We start from the raw sequence: 16,617 nt of genomic DNA on the forward strand, positions 1-16,617 counted from the left end.
ATATCAAATGTCTATTACAATTTTTCTTGTGTGTACCTTGGTCTGGTACTACTTATTCTGATATTGCAAAATAATGTTCACATTTTATTTTTCCTGATCCTAATAGTGCCCTGCTTTGGTTGTTTAATCATTTTTTCTTTTCTTAAGTGAAGCTGAACATTTTTTTTTAAATTTATCATTAAAGAAGGTTCTCAAAGTACCTATGGCCTTGACCATTACATTCTCATTGCGACAATCGCGCTTCGCGCTTAACAGTTAGTTTCTACAGGCTCTAATTTTTTTTAATTTTGGGCTAATCAAATAATTCGACTAGAATAGTTTTGAAATATATTTGGTATCTAGTGAAAATTTTTGGATCTATGAAAAAAATAAAATTGTCTGTTTTTTGAAAATTTTCAAAATTTTGAAAAGTATATAACTTTTCTAAATTTCATCAAAATTAAAAATTTTTATTTGGATAATTTGCAAGTCTTCTACCAATCTATAAGATACTTTGACAAACATTTTTATAATATTAAGAAAAAAAAGTTGAAAATTTTGAAAATGCTATAATTTTTTGAATTTTGGGCTAATCGAAAAAATCGGCTAGAATAGTTTTGAAATATATTTTGGATCTAGTGAAAATTTTGAATGAGATTTTTGGATCTATGAAAAAAATAATTTTTTATATTGTTTGAAAATTTTAAAATTTTTTAAAAGTATGTAACTTTTCTAATTTTTATCGAAAATAAACAATTTTATTTAGATAGTTTGCAAGTCTTTCACCCATCTATAAGAAACTTCGACACAAATTTTTTAAATTAAAAAAACAAAATTTTGAAATTTTGAAATTTTGAAAATGCTCCCAATTTTTTAATTTTGGTTTGAAATATCTGATTAACGAATATAGCCTTCATTTTGGGTACCTTCAGAAGTGTATCAAATGCGGACTCGATTGGACAAATTTTTCAAAAGTTAGCGTAAAGATCCGTTAAAAACCATAGATCGAAAATTCGGAAGATTACATTACATTCTCAGGAATGAGAATGTCAAAAAAAGAATTCTTGAAAAAAGGATAGAGGAGAATACATGAAAGAGTTTGAAGTCTGCATTTAGATGCATTTTTACATTCTCATTCATGAGAGTGTAATGTAATCGTCCAAATTTTCGATCTCTGGTTTTTAACGGATCCTTACGTTTCGGCACTGACAGAATATGAAAATCATAAAATTTCATCGGTGTCTGTCTGTGTGTCTGTATGTCTGTATGTATGTATGGTTACCTGAATGTTGTAGCCACGCTAACTTTTGAAGGATTTGTCCAATCAATTCAGCCTTTGATGCACTTCTTTAGGTTTCATAAATGGAGGCTAAGTTCGTTCAGCAGATATTTCCAACCAAAATAAGAAAATTTAGAGCATTTTCAAAATTTTCAAAAATTTGTTTTCAAAAATTTGAAATTTTTTGTTAACGTTTCTTATAGATGGGTAGAAGACTTGCAAATTATCCAAAGAAAATTTTTAATTTCGATGAAAATTAGAAAAGTTATATAATTTTGAAAATTTAGAAAATGTTCAGAAAAATAAAAAATAAACATTTTTCTAAAAGGTTAGGAAATTTCATTTAAATTCATCACTAAATATTAAATATATTTTGAAACTCTGCCAGTTAAATTTTTCGATTAAACAAAATTTCAAAAAGTTTGAGCTTTTTCAAAATTTGAAAAAAAAAATTTACGAGTCTTAGAAATTTTTGTCAAAATTTCTGATAGATGTCAAAAAGAATTGCAAATTATCCTAATGACATTTTTTAATACGATGAAACTTCAAAAAGTTACATGCTTTTCAACATTTGGAAAATTTTCTAAAAAAGGAAAAAAAATTTTTAATTGGTTGGGAAGTATCAATCCAAATTTATACTAGATGCAAAATAAATGCTTTTCGAAACTATTATTATGAAATTTTTTAATTAGACGAAAGTTTCAAAAAGCTGGATCATTTTCAAAAATATGAAATTTTGGTTTTTTAGGAGATCCATAAGTTTAAAACGTTATTTTTAGTAGATTTTAAAAAGATTTACGAATTATCTTGATGAAATTTTTGAAGTGGACAGGAATTATCGAGCGCAAAGCGCGAGTTTCGTAATGAGAATGTAATCCTCAAAGCCGTGGGTGCTTTGAGAACCTTCTTTAAAATCGAATAAAAAAAAAATTAAGTGATAATTTATGGCTGTAATTCCTCAGAAGTTTAAATCACAGTTTTCAAATTAGGCTATAGTATTCACAATATTTGAAAAAAGTTAGTTAAAGTGTAGGCATTAAACGTACGAAAACGAGCGCGAGAGCGTACCCGCTCGCCCATCGCGCAATGAGAATGTACCCGCGAAGCGGGCGTATTTTTTTTGTAAAATAAAGTCACTAATTTTCATTTTTTTAAGCATTAAAAAAAGTGTTATTCACATCAATATTTTCCAATTGTTATGTAACATTCTGTGTGGTTGACCCAAATCGTCACAAAAACTGCCACCCCCCACCCCTGGAAATGTGACGTAGTTTTTGAACGGCTTATTTTAGGGAGTGCCGATCCTTGCCTAAATAAGTTGGAAATGAGAAGTGTTTTTCAGGCAATTTTCATCAAAATTTAACGGCAATGGTTGTAAATCTCCTATTTTACGAAACAGAAATGTCTATCAGTGCGCTTATTCTAATTTCTAACAAAAAAAAACTAATTTCGAAATTGGAAAATTGTTACCTTTGGTATTTTATTCCTCATTGAGTATAAAGAACCCCTGCCGACCAGGGATGGCGATATCAGTCTGGCTAGTCCTCAGCTGCGTGAGGGGATGTTGGTTGCCGGGAATAGAGAAATCAGGTAGACAGTGATCAAATGGGCATCGCCCCCAATTTATCTGGAATACTAATTTATTTGGAACTTTGCTGCAAGGATGGGGTGTCGTTTGCGGGGATGGATGGTCCCTCCTGGAAGCAGGTGTGATTTGTCGCCAGCTGGGATTAGGCTACGCCATCGACGCCGTGAAGACGAACTTCTTCGGGGAACAAAAATTACCGATGGCCATTAGTGGTATTGAATGCCAGGGCAACGAGCGGAATTTGGCGGAATGCCTACACGACAAGGTCGTAGATTGTCCAGGTACACCCTGATTACATGATATGTACACTAAGCCATCCAAACTTTTTTCATTTCCCAGAACTCTGCTACGAACTTCTTCCAACTTTAGATTCCTTTGATAAACTGCTTCTTTTATGCTCGAGATCGATTTTGAAAAAGGCTCTTCCACTAATGTATTCATTTTCACGATTTTTGCTCATTTGCATAATTGGTTAAATCGAAATTTGCTACTTTTAACGCCGTAAATGAACTAGTTTCGGACGTGGATTACGATTTGGTTTTCGACGTAGTTTTAGACGCAGTTCACGTCATCGTGACTTAAAACAAAAATTATGTATTAATAGTTATTTTTTTGCTATTACAATTTTTTTCACATAATGTTTTACTCAAAGGCGACGTAGGAAACCACGTGAGTACGTCGTTTACTATTCCAATTTCCGATGTAATTCACGACGTAGTTTCCTATTAATTTCAGACTTTTTTGATTATTCTTTGTTTGAAATTTAATGATCAAGCTAAATGAACTTACAGCCTTAAAATTTGAGCTGATTTTCAGTGATATTTTTCAAAATAAAAGTTGATGAAACTTCAGTAACCTAAGTGAGCCAATTTTGAAAAGAGTATCTAAATGGTTTTTGTTCATAAATAACCAAAATCACACTTTTTAAGAATAAAAATAGAAACTTTAAAATTACTCAGATTAACTTAGAAATATTAAAAATATTCAAATCTTTTTGAGTTGAAAATTCATTTATTTTGTTGAATTTTCAAATCTATTATTTGAATTTTTCACCTGGTCGACACTCACTAACATCAACTAATACATTTATTTGATTGAAAATTAAACTATATTGCTGAAAATTCATATTTTTCCTCATTATTTTTTTTCGAAATATTTAACTGTTCCATTTATCGTTGAAAATTAATTTTCGCTAGTTAGAAAATTCAAATAGTTAGTTGAACTATTTTTGAAACATTCAGTTTTCTTTTTAAAAATTATAAATTGAATTGAAAATTATAAAAATTATAAAAAGATTATAAATTGAATTGAAAATTAATAGTTTTTAGTTGAAAATTAAAATATTTGAATTAATTTTTTTTTACTTTAAAATTAAATTACTTTCGTTTAAAATCAATTTACTTTGTTAACAATTCTTATTTTTCGGTAGAATATTAATCTTTTTCTTTGAAAATTCATGTTTTTAATTGAAAATTAATCTTTTCAACTGAAAATGTAAATATTTTATTTCTAATCGTAAAATTATCTCTTAAGTTAAACAATAACTAATTGAGTTGAAATTTGAAGTTCATTTAAAACAATATATTTTATCAATTAAAAATTGACATATTTGTTCTGAAAATTCCCTTTTTTTGGAAAAAATTATTATTTTTTTTTAAATTGAAAATATAAATATTTTTTTTGGGTAAAAAGTTGATATTTTTCAGTCGAAAATAGAACTATTTGGCAAAAATTGATATATTTAGGTTGAAAATTATTCTATTTTGGTAGAAAGTGAATCTTTTTAATTGAAACTTCTTTTTTTTGCTGAAAATTGAATTACTTCTTTAAAAAATCTGCTTTGTACAAAGTTCACCATTTTTGTGAAAATGTCTTTTTTTTAAAACTTGTACATTTATTTTTTTTAGTTATACAAACGACTAATTGGATTGAACTTTAAACTAGATTTTCAAAAATTCATTTTATTTGTTAAGAATTTAACTATTTTGTTGGAGAATCTTTTTTTGTAGAAAATATACTTTTTACTGTAAATGTAACTATCAAAGTCAAAGATTCACTATTTTTATTAAAGTCTCATTTTTTTGGTTGAAAATTTCAATATTTTGTTAAAAATTAATTTTTATTTTCAATTGATTTTTTGAATTGATTATGTAAGTATTCCATTTTTTGTGGAAAGTTGCGCTTTTTCAGATGAAGAGTGAACTTTTTAACTGGAAATTGTTCTTTTTTTTTGAGAATTTTTCTTTCTTGATAGGAAATTAATCTTGTGGTTTGAAAATTCATGTTTTTGTTTAAAAAATAAACCATTTGGTTAAAAAATTTACTTTATATAAAATTTAAAAATGTCGTTTAAGTTTAATTTTTGGGCTTAAAAGTGTTGCAGTTTTCTGAAAATTGGTTTTTTCTTTTTTTGTTAAAAATGTAAATCATTTGGTAGAAAATTTATCTATTTTATTAAGAATTCACTTTTTTGTTGAAATTGATGTATTATGTAAAAATTCCTCTTTTTTGGTAGAAAAATAATATTCTGTCTTGAAAATTACATTCTTTTTTGGTTGAAAATTCAACTACTTGGTTGAAAGTTAAAAATATTTGGTTTAAAACTCACTTTTTTGTTGAAAATGCATAATTTTAGTTGAAAATTCATCTTTTTTGTAAAAACTTAACTATCTTTTTTCAAAATTCATGTCTTTTGTTTCAAGAAAGTAATTATTTTATTAAAAAATGTAACTATTTAATTTTAGTTGGAAAATAATTCTTTTTAAATGAAAAATTCACCTGTTACGGTAGAAAATTAATGTTCTTGGTTTCAAATTAAATTAGTTGATTAAAAGTTTCTCTAATTTGTTGAAAATTCCACAAAAATTCATCCTTTTTGATTGAAAATTCATGTGAGTGCTAAGTCGAATTTTAAAAGAGTTGTTTCACTCTCGATTCAGACTATATAACAAGTGGAAAAACGCAAAATAATTATGAAAAGAAAAAATGTTAATTTAATAAAAAAATCTATATTTTCGTACTGAATTATTTGATTAAAGGACCGGGGGAGAATATAGCTAGTGTCACCTGCTCGAGAAACGTAGCAGATCTAGTTTTTGATCATATTGAGCTAATGAGAACTGCTCATTTGGAGGACAGACCCCTTTACTGGCTCCAATGTGCCATGGAAGAAAATTGCCTAGCCTCGCAAGCGTACAAAATACAAAAAGAATCCGATTCCTGGCATTTGGAAACAAGAAGACTTTTACGCTTCACGGCAAGAACTTTGAATGCTGGTACTGCTGACTTCCGACCTGCTATCCCAAAACATCTCTGGGAATGGCACATGTGTCACATGTTAGTATGTTGATCTCAAATTAATTCAAAAAAGGTATTTTCATCTATATTGAAAAAAAGAATTATTTTACAATTATCGTTAGTCGGGCTGATAATAAAGTAATTTTTTACAGTCTTAATATTATTTATAAATAATTATAAAAACAGTCAAAGTAAGCACTAAGCGCCTACAAAAAGTGGTTTCACATCCCCCCTCCCTCAAACACATGGAAAATATAAATATGAATAACCATTTTTTGAAATTGTTGAAAAAATTAGTTATTTTATCTTACAAGTAAAGAATCGAAATACAGATTCCATACTTTCTCTCCTATTCCTCTATTCCCGTATTTTCCCATTTTTTAAAACAATTTCTCTTTTTCCACTGTTCTCCAGAAACCTCTAATTTTTTCCATTTTTATGATTTATTTCGTCTCAATGCGAATTGCATTAAAATAATCCAATAAGAAAAACAAACTATTTTTCATTGAAAGTTAATGCCTTTAATGTGAAACTACCATGATATGAGCCTATAGTGTTACTTAAAAAGTGAGCGTTAGATAGCCCTTTACCGAACGGTGCCAGCTGCTGACTGTTTATTAGTTGCAAACGCTACCACAATGATAAAGTACTAGTTCCAAAAATTCCCTCCGAATAACACGCAATTTATTCTCTTACAGCACTCTGGACACACACAGATACACACACGCGCGCGCGCGCGCCTCCCTTGATCCGTTTAACTTGATAATTTAAGTAATTAATTTTTCATTGAGAACCCATCTGCTTTGAGCGACAATAATTGACAATTAATTATTAACTACTTCATTGCAAGTTTAGCTACTTTGCTAAATATTGATTTTATTAATTAAGGATTCATCTCTTCGTTTAAAAGATTAATATTTTCGTTTGAAATTCTTTTGTTTTATTGTTGAAAATCCTTTTTTAAACTGGAAATTTAACTATTTCATTGTTAGTTGAAAATTCATGGTTTTGGGTTAAAATTGAAGTAATTGTTTGAAAATTAACTGTCTTCTTAAAAATTCAAATTTTTTTCATGCAGCGCTCCATTTTTTTGTAAAATACTCGTGTGTCTGGCTAAAAAATTCAGCCGTTTTAGTGAAAACGTGTCTTTTTCAGTTGAAAATTCTATTATTTTGGTAGAAAATTGTGCTATTTTTTTTAAAATGAACCTTTTGGTTAAAAGTACATATTTTCGAATAGAAAAATTAACTGCATTCCAGAGAATATGTTCTTTTTTGGTTGGAATATCAACTATTATATTTTTCGTTGAGAATTAAGTTTTTTATTCAAAATTTAACCGCGTGGATAAAAGTTCAATTTATTTGTTAAATATTCATTTTTCTGTTGACGACTCAACTGTCTTGTTAAAAATTGAAATATTTTGTTAAAAATTCAACTGTTTTGTTAGAAAGCCATCTTGTTTGGTGGAAAATTTAACTGATTTATGAAAAATTGGTCTTTTCATGTAGAAAATTCGTCCTTCTGGATTAAATATTTAACTGATATATAAAAAATTGGTCTTTTTCATGATAAAAATTCGTCTTATTGGATAGAAAATTTGTGGCTCTTGCGACTATTTGTTTAAACTTTCAACTATTTTGTTGAAAATTCGTTTCTTTTAGTTGAAAGGTCACCTAATTAATTGGAAATGTGACTATTGGGTCTAATATTTATTTTTTTGTTAATTGAAAATTCAGTTGTTTGGTTGAAAATTTGTTTTTCTCGGTCAAAAGTTTACAAACTCAGCTCTTGTTAAATGATTCATCTGTTTTGGTAGAAAATTAATCTTTTTTGTTGAAAATATAATTATTTCTTAAAAAATGAAATATATTCTTACCTGCAATCTCCCGTGTGGAAATAGCCCAGGTGCGCTGGTCGGGGACTCGCTGGAGAAAATTTATATCAAAACCCCAGTCAGGGGCTGACTGGGTTCTGGTCGGAAAAATCTTATCATCGTATGTTCAGACGGTAACTGGCCGGGCGCTGATTGGCAATAATAAAATTATTGAACTTTGTTCATAACTTAATTACTTTCTCTGATTTCATTAAAAATGGATGCGTATACCCGCATGGATGTTCCACGCGTGAAAATATATTGGGTGAATATCTTTTTCACACTACAAATTTTAAGGTTTCATGAGTTCAGACATTCAAACCATGCATTTTGTGACCAAAATTCGAACTGTTTTTTTTTAAGAATAAAATTCTAAGTTCCATCTTTATGAAAAGTTTTAAATGTTCATAAAAAAATTACATTTCCTGTTATTGTAAACAGTTGTAAAATAATCTAAAACAGGAAAAAACAAAATATCACGCGAAGAAAAATTGTAATCGATTTACATTATTTATTTAAAAAGTATTTTACTGATATTCCTATTAAAAGTTCGTGTATTTTATATTTACATAACGCCGCATAAAAATAAATAATTAGAAAAAGATTACTTAAAAGTTGGTACCTTAACTTTTCTGAACTGTAGCTTATGAGGATGGCTTTTTCAACGAGTTTCAACTTAAGGGTTTAGCGCAGTGGTTAGCACTCCCGACTGCTAGGCGTTAGATTTAGGTATAGATATATGTAGATTCGATGCCCCGGAATTTTCTATATTAATATGTTCCAATTCTGCAGTAAAAAAGAATAAAATTAATCCCTTAACTCAGTGACAGATGCTCTTCATACATTGAAACACGAATTATTTAAATCTAGTAAAACAGCAATTAATCTTGTCCGGGCCACGGTCGAAATCCCCGGCTAGCTCCCGGCCAGCTCCCGGCCATGCTCCATGGCCGTACGCTGGCCAGCGCAGCGTGATGATGCTGGTCGGATACCGACCAGAAACCCCGGCCCGCTCCCGACTTAAAGCCGGGCTCTCCAGCCGTAGACTGGCCAGACTCCGACTTTAATTTCCACCCGAGCCTAAGCGTTAAATATTAATTCTGATATCGTGTATAAATAGCTTGGCGCAGTTTTTGAGCAGCCTGTAAGGTTTTTTCCCCGAAGTTATGATACCACCAAAAAGGTCAGTTTTGTCACCTAGATTTAGAGAATTTTTATTACGAATACTAAAAACAGAAAAAAACTTGAAAGGATAAAAATATTCTTTTGAAGTACCAAATTCTGAATATTGAAAAATTACCACTTTCAAATTCATAATATACTAAAATACTAATATGAAATAAGAAATTCGTAGAAAATTTCTTAGTTATTGAATTAATTATAAATTTATCTAGAAGTTGGCATTTTAATGGTAATGTTTTAATTTTAATTTCAGGCATTATCATTCTATGGAAGTGTTTGCGACATTTGACATAATCGATTCGCATGGTAAGCGAGTTGCTGAGGGTCACAAAGCATCCTTTTGTCTTGAAGACAACCAGTGCATGCCAGGAGTTCAAAGAAAGTAAAATAAATTTTTAATTAATTAATTCCTTATCTCTAATTGGAAATAAATTTCAAAATTTTAATTAAAAAAGAAAGGAAGAAAAAGCTTAACTGTTTCCAGGTACAAATGCGCCAACTATGGTGATCAAGGAATTTCTGTAAACTGCAGTGATATTTACAAGTACAACATTGACTGTCAGTGGGTCGATATTTCGGAACTAGAACCTGGACTTTATACCTTCAAGGTACTACCCTAAATTACATATTATTTTATATTATGTTAAGAACCTACTTTTCGTTAGTTAAAATTGACATGGAATTGGGAATAATTCGCTTTTATTAGAAATTATTTACGCCTGACTCATAGAATTAAAAAAGTTATTTAATTAATTAATTATTTTAATTGAGAGCAAAAGTAGTCAAAGTAGACGCCGCGGGCCTACAAAAAAGGGTTTCTTAGCCTATTAAGATGTTAACTCAGTCTTTCCCTACCTTACTTCCCCAACACACATTTTCCTTACTTCCCAAACCCTCATTTTCACTCACATCTCCCGCTCATCCTCATTTTCACTTTCCTATACCTCCATATTTTTTATACTACCCCTGCTTTTTTCTTTTTGCCCACTAATTCCCCTCAGCTCATGTCCTTTCACTTCTTTTACCCTCATTACCAAAACCTTCCTTGTATCTCATCTTTTGATTTACCCTCACTTCTCTTACTTCCGTCTTTATTTACTCTTATTTCTCCTTCTTACATTTCCCATCATTTCTCTAAATTTTCTAACTGCGTTTCTCATCTCATTACTTCCCCTCACTTCCCTTTTTTCCCTCATCATATTTTTCCTTACTTCTCATACCTCTCCTTTCTTTCCCCTTATTCAACTATAAGTCTATCCTAGTTTCCACTCGCATCCCTTGACTTCATTTCTTAAACTTCCTTAGCTTCCCGTCTTTTGATTTCCACTACATTCTCCTACTTCACATACTTCCCCTCATTAAACCTTAGTTTTAGCTTTCCCTTACTTCTCCAGCTTCTTTATCGTCTACGTCCTAATCTCCTCAGTTTTCCATTCAAACCCTCATCGCCCTCTGCTTATCCGACCTATATTTTATCTTACTTTCCAACCCCTAATATCACTTCAATTGTCTTGCGCCCTCATTCCCCTGCCATCACTACCCCTAGTTCCCCTCTCATCACTTCACTTAATTCCATTTCCCTAATTTCCCCATTCTCTTATATCCTTTTACTCGGTTTTCCAACACCCTAATTTCATTCACTTGCCCTACCTTGCCTACTTTTCAAATTGTACCTTCCCCTTCTCTCATTTAGCACAATTAATCTTACTCGATCTCTCCTCGCTTGCCCTTTACTCACTTCTCCAACCCTTAGTTCACATCCTTTTATATACCCTTATTTCTCATCACTTCCCCTCTTCTTATTTTACATCATTAACCTTACTTGCTATCTCCTCACTTTCCCTACTCACTTCCTTAACACATAATTATCATCCTATTATTTCCTCTCTCTTTCCCTACTTTCCCTACTCTCACTATCCTTATATCCCCTCACTTCCCTGCCAACAATTCCCTAGTTTTTCCTTATTCCTTCTGCTTCTCCTGTCCCTTCGCAGTCCCTCTCCGCTTACTATCCTTTAACCTATACCTTTACCTATAGGCCTACTTTCCCTCTGCTCATTGCCTCTCACCTCTTTACTCTTATTTCGCAACCATACTCTGCTTTCCAAACCCTGATTTCTCTACACTTATTCTACTTTCCTCCTCGATTCCCCTTCTTTCTCATGGCTCATTTCCCCTTACTTCCCGTATCTATAGTGCCTCTCCTCCCTTACCATCTTTTTCTCTCACTTACCATACCCTTATTTCCAACACTTTCTCTGCTTCCCATCCACTATTTTTCCTCACTTCTCCTACTTCCTCTCTCTCTTCATTTTCCCCATTTGCCAATCGCTTATTTTTTCTTACTTCAACTCCTCTAATTTCCTATCATTTTCCTCACTTCCCCATCTCTCACATTCTATACTTCCAAATATCCACAAAAGCTGGAAAATCTCCACGTCATTTGGCATCAATGGCGCCAACCGCCTTGAGTACAAATTTCGTACTTTTTGTTTGATCAGCCAATGCGCATCTGAATGATCCGATTCTCAAGTGGCATGAATTTTCATGAGTAGCGACAATTGAATTCATACAGAAAAATACTGAAAATTTAAATCAACCATACTAAAATATACTTTGAGAAAAGTAATTTCTGATTTTGAAACAGCCAGCTGTAATACCTATGTAACTTTGACATTAAATTTTAAAAAATTCTGATATTAACTCCACTTAGTTTTATTTTAATTAGGCCTATTTGATTTTTATAATTTCAACGTAAACAGTAAATTTAATTATATTAAACCGCGAGTCAGTTTTTTTGTTTAAAGTTGAAATATTTGATTAAAAATAACTTTTTTGTTAAAAACTGGTATTTTTTGGATGAATTAAACTGTTTTTAATTTAAAATTAATTTATATAAACAGGTCAATTTGCGACTAAAAAATACTGATTGCAAACCAAATATTGAATGTCTTCGTTTTTAAGATTATCAAGATTTACCAAGATATATTTTCTATTATTAAAGACGATTTTTCAACAAAATAGTAGAATTTTCTAGTAAAAAAGATCAATTTTCAACTAAAAATGGAATTGTTAAACTTTCAGTTAAAAAATTAATTTTTAAATATAAAACTAAAATATTTCAACGAATTTGTTCAACTTCCAAGCTTATAGTTGAATTTTTAACAAAAAGGATAAATTTTCATCCACGAAGATTTGGCTGGATTTTAAGCCAAAAAAATTAATTTTGAACAAGATAGCTTACTTCCAACCAATTAGTTTGTATGAAAAAAAAGATGTTAATGACGAAACTTTAAAAACAGTTGAATTCAACCAAGGAAGATGAATGTTTAACGAAGCAGGTGAATTTTTAAATAAAAAGGCCACTTTTCAACCAAAAAAGATTAATTTCCGACCCAGATTATTAATTTTTTTTTTACCTGATAATTACCAAACTAATAAATTAATTTTATACCAGATAGTTCAAATAAAAAAATACATTTTTAACTGAAAAGATTCATTTTCAACAGCAACAAAAAGACGAATTTTCAACCAAATAGTTGATTTTGTATTCTCAATTAAAAAAAGATTGAATTCGCAACAAAAAATGTAATGATTTTTTTATATTAATTCTTTAGTTAAAATAATATATCTGGTGAAAAAACCATAGCAGGAAAAATATCAAAAATAGGTTTTAATTGATATTTCAAACAATGAACAAAAAAGATCTCAATTCTAAATAAAAAACTAATGAATTTAACCAAAAACAAGAATTTTCAGCCAAAATGGCTTATTTTCCACCAATGAAGACGAATTTACAACAAAATATATAAAATATAAAAAATGGTTGAATATTCAAATCAAAAAGATAATAATTTAACAGCAAATAGAATATAGTCCAATTCTCAGTTAAATATGATTAATTTTCAACCTTAGAAATAAGTTTTCAACTAAAATTATTTTTCAAATAATCTATAAAAATTAATTTTGAACAAGCTAGTTCAACTTAAAAAAATTCATTTTTAAGAAGAACAAAATTGATCTAAATTGTATCTTTCAATAGGTTAATCAGTGATTTATGATTAATTTTAATCTTTTATTAAAATGTAGGAATTTAATGGAGAATTTAAAATCAGAAATAATTTACTATTTTATCATAGCAAACTAATCAGTCACTTCAATTGCCAGAAGATTAGTAATTTCAAATGACTATTTTATTTAGTCAGTAGTATTGAATGATTTATATGTTATAGCGACTGTTTTGTAAGTAAAAATGAGAGATTTTCAGTAAAATCATGCTTCAATAATCAAATAAGCTAAATTTTTCCTGATTTAGCTTTAACATGTAATATTATTGATTTGATTTTTCAATATTTTGTGAACAATGTATTGTGAGGACTAAGAGTTTAAAACCCGAGACTAACAGAATTATAATAACGTCATTTCCTTTTGGTCCAACGCGTCACTTTTATGTCCCACACTCTAAGCGCTGAGGGCAATCTACTTTGATTAAATTCGACGCTCGAAGCCTAATCGCCTCTCTCAGCGAAAATGCTGAGTGTTCACTAGGGTGTCATAAAAAAAAAACCAATATTTTTTGTTTTGGACATACACCTAATAAAATCGATCCATTTGACAGAAAACTAAATGCGTAATTCTTTTTTGGGTAAAGAAAATGAAACCGCGGTCCTGAGACTGTAAGTACCCGAAAATGACTAAAATTTATTAATTAAACTTAGTTTCCATAAAATTAATAAGAGTTTTGCAGGAAATGCAACTGATGGTACTAGCCGCTATGGAGAAAAAACTTGACTCAATAAAACAAAAAGTACTACCGTTATTTTGAGAAAAATAAGCTTTATATTTGTTGAATTTTAAAATATATTTTGAATTTTTTACTATCATATATCGTATCATAATACTAAAGTACTAAAATATCTAAAGATTTGCGTGTACAATTTTCAAAATGCACAATTTGATACTGTAACTCCTATACTATACAGGCTATTTTTTTCGTTTAAGTTTAGTATTTTCGTTTTATTTGGGTAAAATATTTTTTTTTCGTGGGCATCTATTTTTTTATCAAATAGAACAAGTACTCTCCCTCTTCAACTTCCCCTTCATTCCCCTGCTTTCCCAGATAACACTTCCATGCCCTTACTTTCGCAACCCACAGTTTCTCTCACTTCCCAATCCCTTATTTCCCCTACCTCACTTTCCCTACTTTCCTTCCCCTAATAGCTACCCACTTCATTAACTTCCCGTATCCTCATTTGCCCTACTTCCCGTCACTTAATTTAACCTCACTTCCCATACTTCCCATACTTCCCCTCCATTACCCCTTATTTTCCTATTCCTCATTTTCCCTCGCTTCCCCTACCGCCCCAATCCTGATTTCCCCTCATTTCTTCTCCCATCATTTCCTCTCACTTCCCCTATTTGTCCTACTTCCACTCCCAACATTTCCCCTCACTTCTCTTCCCACAGTTTCCTCTAACCTTCCCTACCTTACCTACTTCTATTTTCGACATTTCCCTTCACTTCTCTTATAATTTTCTCTCACTTTTTCTACTTTACATACTCAATTTACATCTCAATATTTCCCCTCACTTTTCCTCCCATGAGTTACTCTCACTTTCCCTTTTTTACCTACTTTCACTCCCAACATTTTCCCTTACTTCTCCTCCTATCTTTTCTCTCACTTTCCCTACATTATATACTTCCACTCCTAACATTTCCCCTAGCTTCTCCTCCCATCATTTCCTCTGACTTTCCCTACTTCACCTACTTCCACTCCTAACATTTCTGCTCACTTCGCCTTCCATCAATTACTATTACTTTTCCTACTTTATTTACTTTCACTCTCAACATTTCCCCTGACTTCTCCCATCATTTTCTCTAAACATCCCTAATGTGCCTGCTTCTACTCCCAATACTTCCCCAGATTTCTTCCATAATCTTCTTTTACTTGTCCTAATTTACGTACTTCAATCTCAATATTTCCCCTCACTGCTCCTCCCATAATTTTCTCGCACTTTCCCTAAATTACCTACTTCCACTGTCAAACTTTCCCTTCACTTCTCCTATCATTTCCACTCACTTTCACTACTTTACTTACTTCCACTCCTAAAATTTCCCCTCACTTCTTCTACCATCATTTTCTCTCTTTTTCCCTACATTACCTACTTCCAGTCCCAACATTTCTCCTGAATTCTCCTCTCATCATTTCCTTTCTTTCCCTACTTCATCTACTACCACTCCCAACGCTTCCCCTAGCTTCTCCTCCCATAATTTCCTCTCACTTTCCTTACTTTACCTACTTCCACTTCTAACATTTCCCCTCACTTCCCCTTCCATGATTTCCTCTTACTTTTCCTACTATGCCCCCTTCCTCTGCCAACAATTACTCTAACTTTCCTTACTTTATCTACATCCACTCCCAATATTTCCCCTCATTTATTCTCCCATAATTTACTCTCACTTTCTCTTCTTTACCTAGTTCCACTTCCAACATTTTCCCTCACTTCTCTCATCATTTCCTCTCACTTTTCCCACTATGCCCACTTCCACTGTCACAATTTTCCCCCACTTCCACGATTAAGTTTTTTTTAGGTCACCCTAATGTTCACGTCTTTTTGACTTTTTATGTTGATTTTATTCTTAACGGTACTTGTAAAGGAAAATTCAGAATAAGGGATTGTCGATAGCTGCTTTGTATTTCTTTTTTTCAGGTTGCTGTCAATCCGGAATTTAAAGTGGGCGAAATGTCATTTGATAATAACGCGGCCGTTTGCCATCTTCTCTATACAGGAACCTCTGCTTCTGTCCACAGTTGTGTTATGGCACGACCATGATGTAGATCGAATTTTTTAAATTAATTTCGCAAAGAATTAACTCATTCAAGATGAATTAATTAATTTTGTTGTAATCTTAGATAATGGAATAAATATATTTTGAAAGAATGTGTGCCTGCTTTTTTTAACCTGACGAATAGGATAGGATCCTTAATACCTGAGATAAACATTACTGACAAATTTTTTTTTATATTTAATAACATTTAGAGTTTGCTAAACTGATTAAAAATTTGGTTAAAAAAAGGGGTCGCGCGCCTGTCTTCCTGGCTTACAAATTCAACTGTGTTGTTGAAAATTCTTTTAATTTCGTAGAAAATTAAACTACTGGTTTGTAAAATACCTTTTTTTAATTAAAAAATGCATATATATGGGTTAAAACATCAACTGTTTTTTTTAGAGAATTCGCCTTTTTGGTTCAAAAATTAATTTCTTCTGGTAAAGGTTGGATCATTTTTGTGTAGAAAATTAATTTTCTTGTTGAAAATTTGTCTTTGTTAAGTGAATTTGTCTGTTTTTGAATAAACATTAAAATCCCTTTTGGATGAAATGTCAACTACACTGGAACTTGGATTAAGCTAAACGGATT

At 30.9% G+C, this 16,617-nt stretch overlaps 1 protein-coding gene across 3 annotated transcripts in view; it reads left to right on the forward strand.

Annotated features, from left to right (window-relative positions):
• The window catches only part of LOC117174321 (lysyl oxidase homolog 3A-like), a 53,197-nt gene extending 37,058 nt beyond the window's left edge, over nucleotides 1-16,139 (forward strand). For 2 of the 3 annotated variants that reach the window (XM_033363335.1, XM_033363333.1), the window contains 5 exons: nucleotides 2,921-3,127; nucleotides 5,885-6,182; nucleotides 9,452-9,580; nucleotides 9,683-9,806; nucleotides 15,909-16,139. In XM_033363335.1, coding sequence (XP_033219226.1) covers nucleotides 2,921-3,127; nucleotides 5,885-6,182; nucleotides 9,452-9,580; nucleotides 9,683-9,806; nucleotides 15,909-16,031 — 881 coding nt within the window. In that variant the 3' untranslated portion in view covers nucleotides 16,032-16,139. The remainder of the gene's footprint in view (nucleotides 1-2,920; nucleotides 3,128-5,884; nucleotides 6,183-9,451; nucleotides 9,581-9,682; nucleotides 9,807-15,908) is intronic. The other variant, XM_033363336.1, reaches the window with a different exon arrangement.
• Nucleotides 16,140-16,617: the final 478 nt, after the last annotated feature.

The sequence above is a fragment of the Belonocnema kinseyi genome, chromosome 6 (assembly GCF_010883055.1).
Source record: "Belonocnema kinseyi isolate 2016_QV_RU_SX_M_011 chromosome 6, B_treatae_v1, whole genome shotgun sequence".
NCBI classification, from domain to species: domain Eukaryota; kingdom Metazoa; phylum Arthropoda; class Insecta; order Hymenoptera; family Cynipidae; genus Belonocnema; species Belonocnema kinseyi.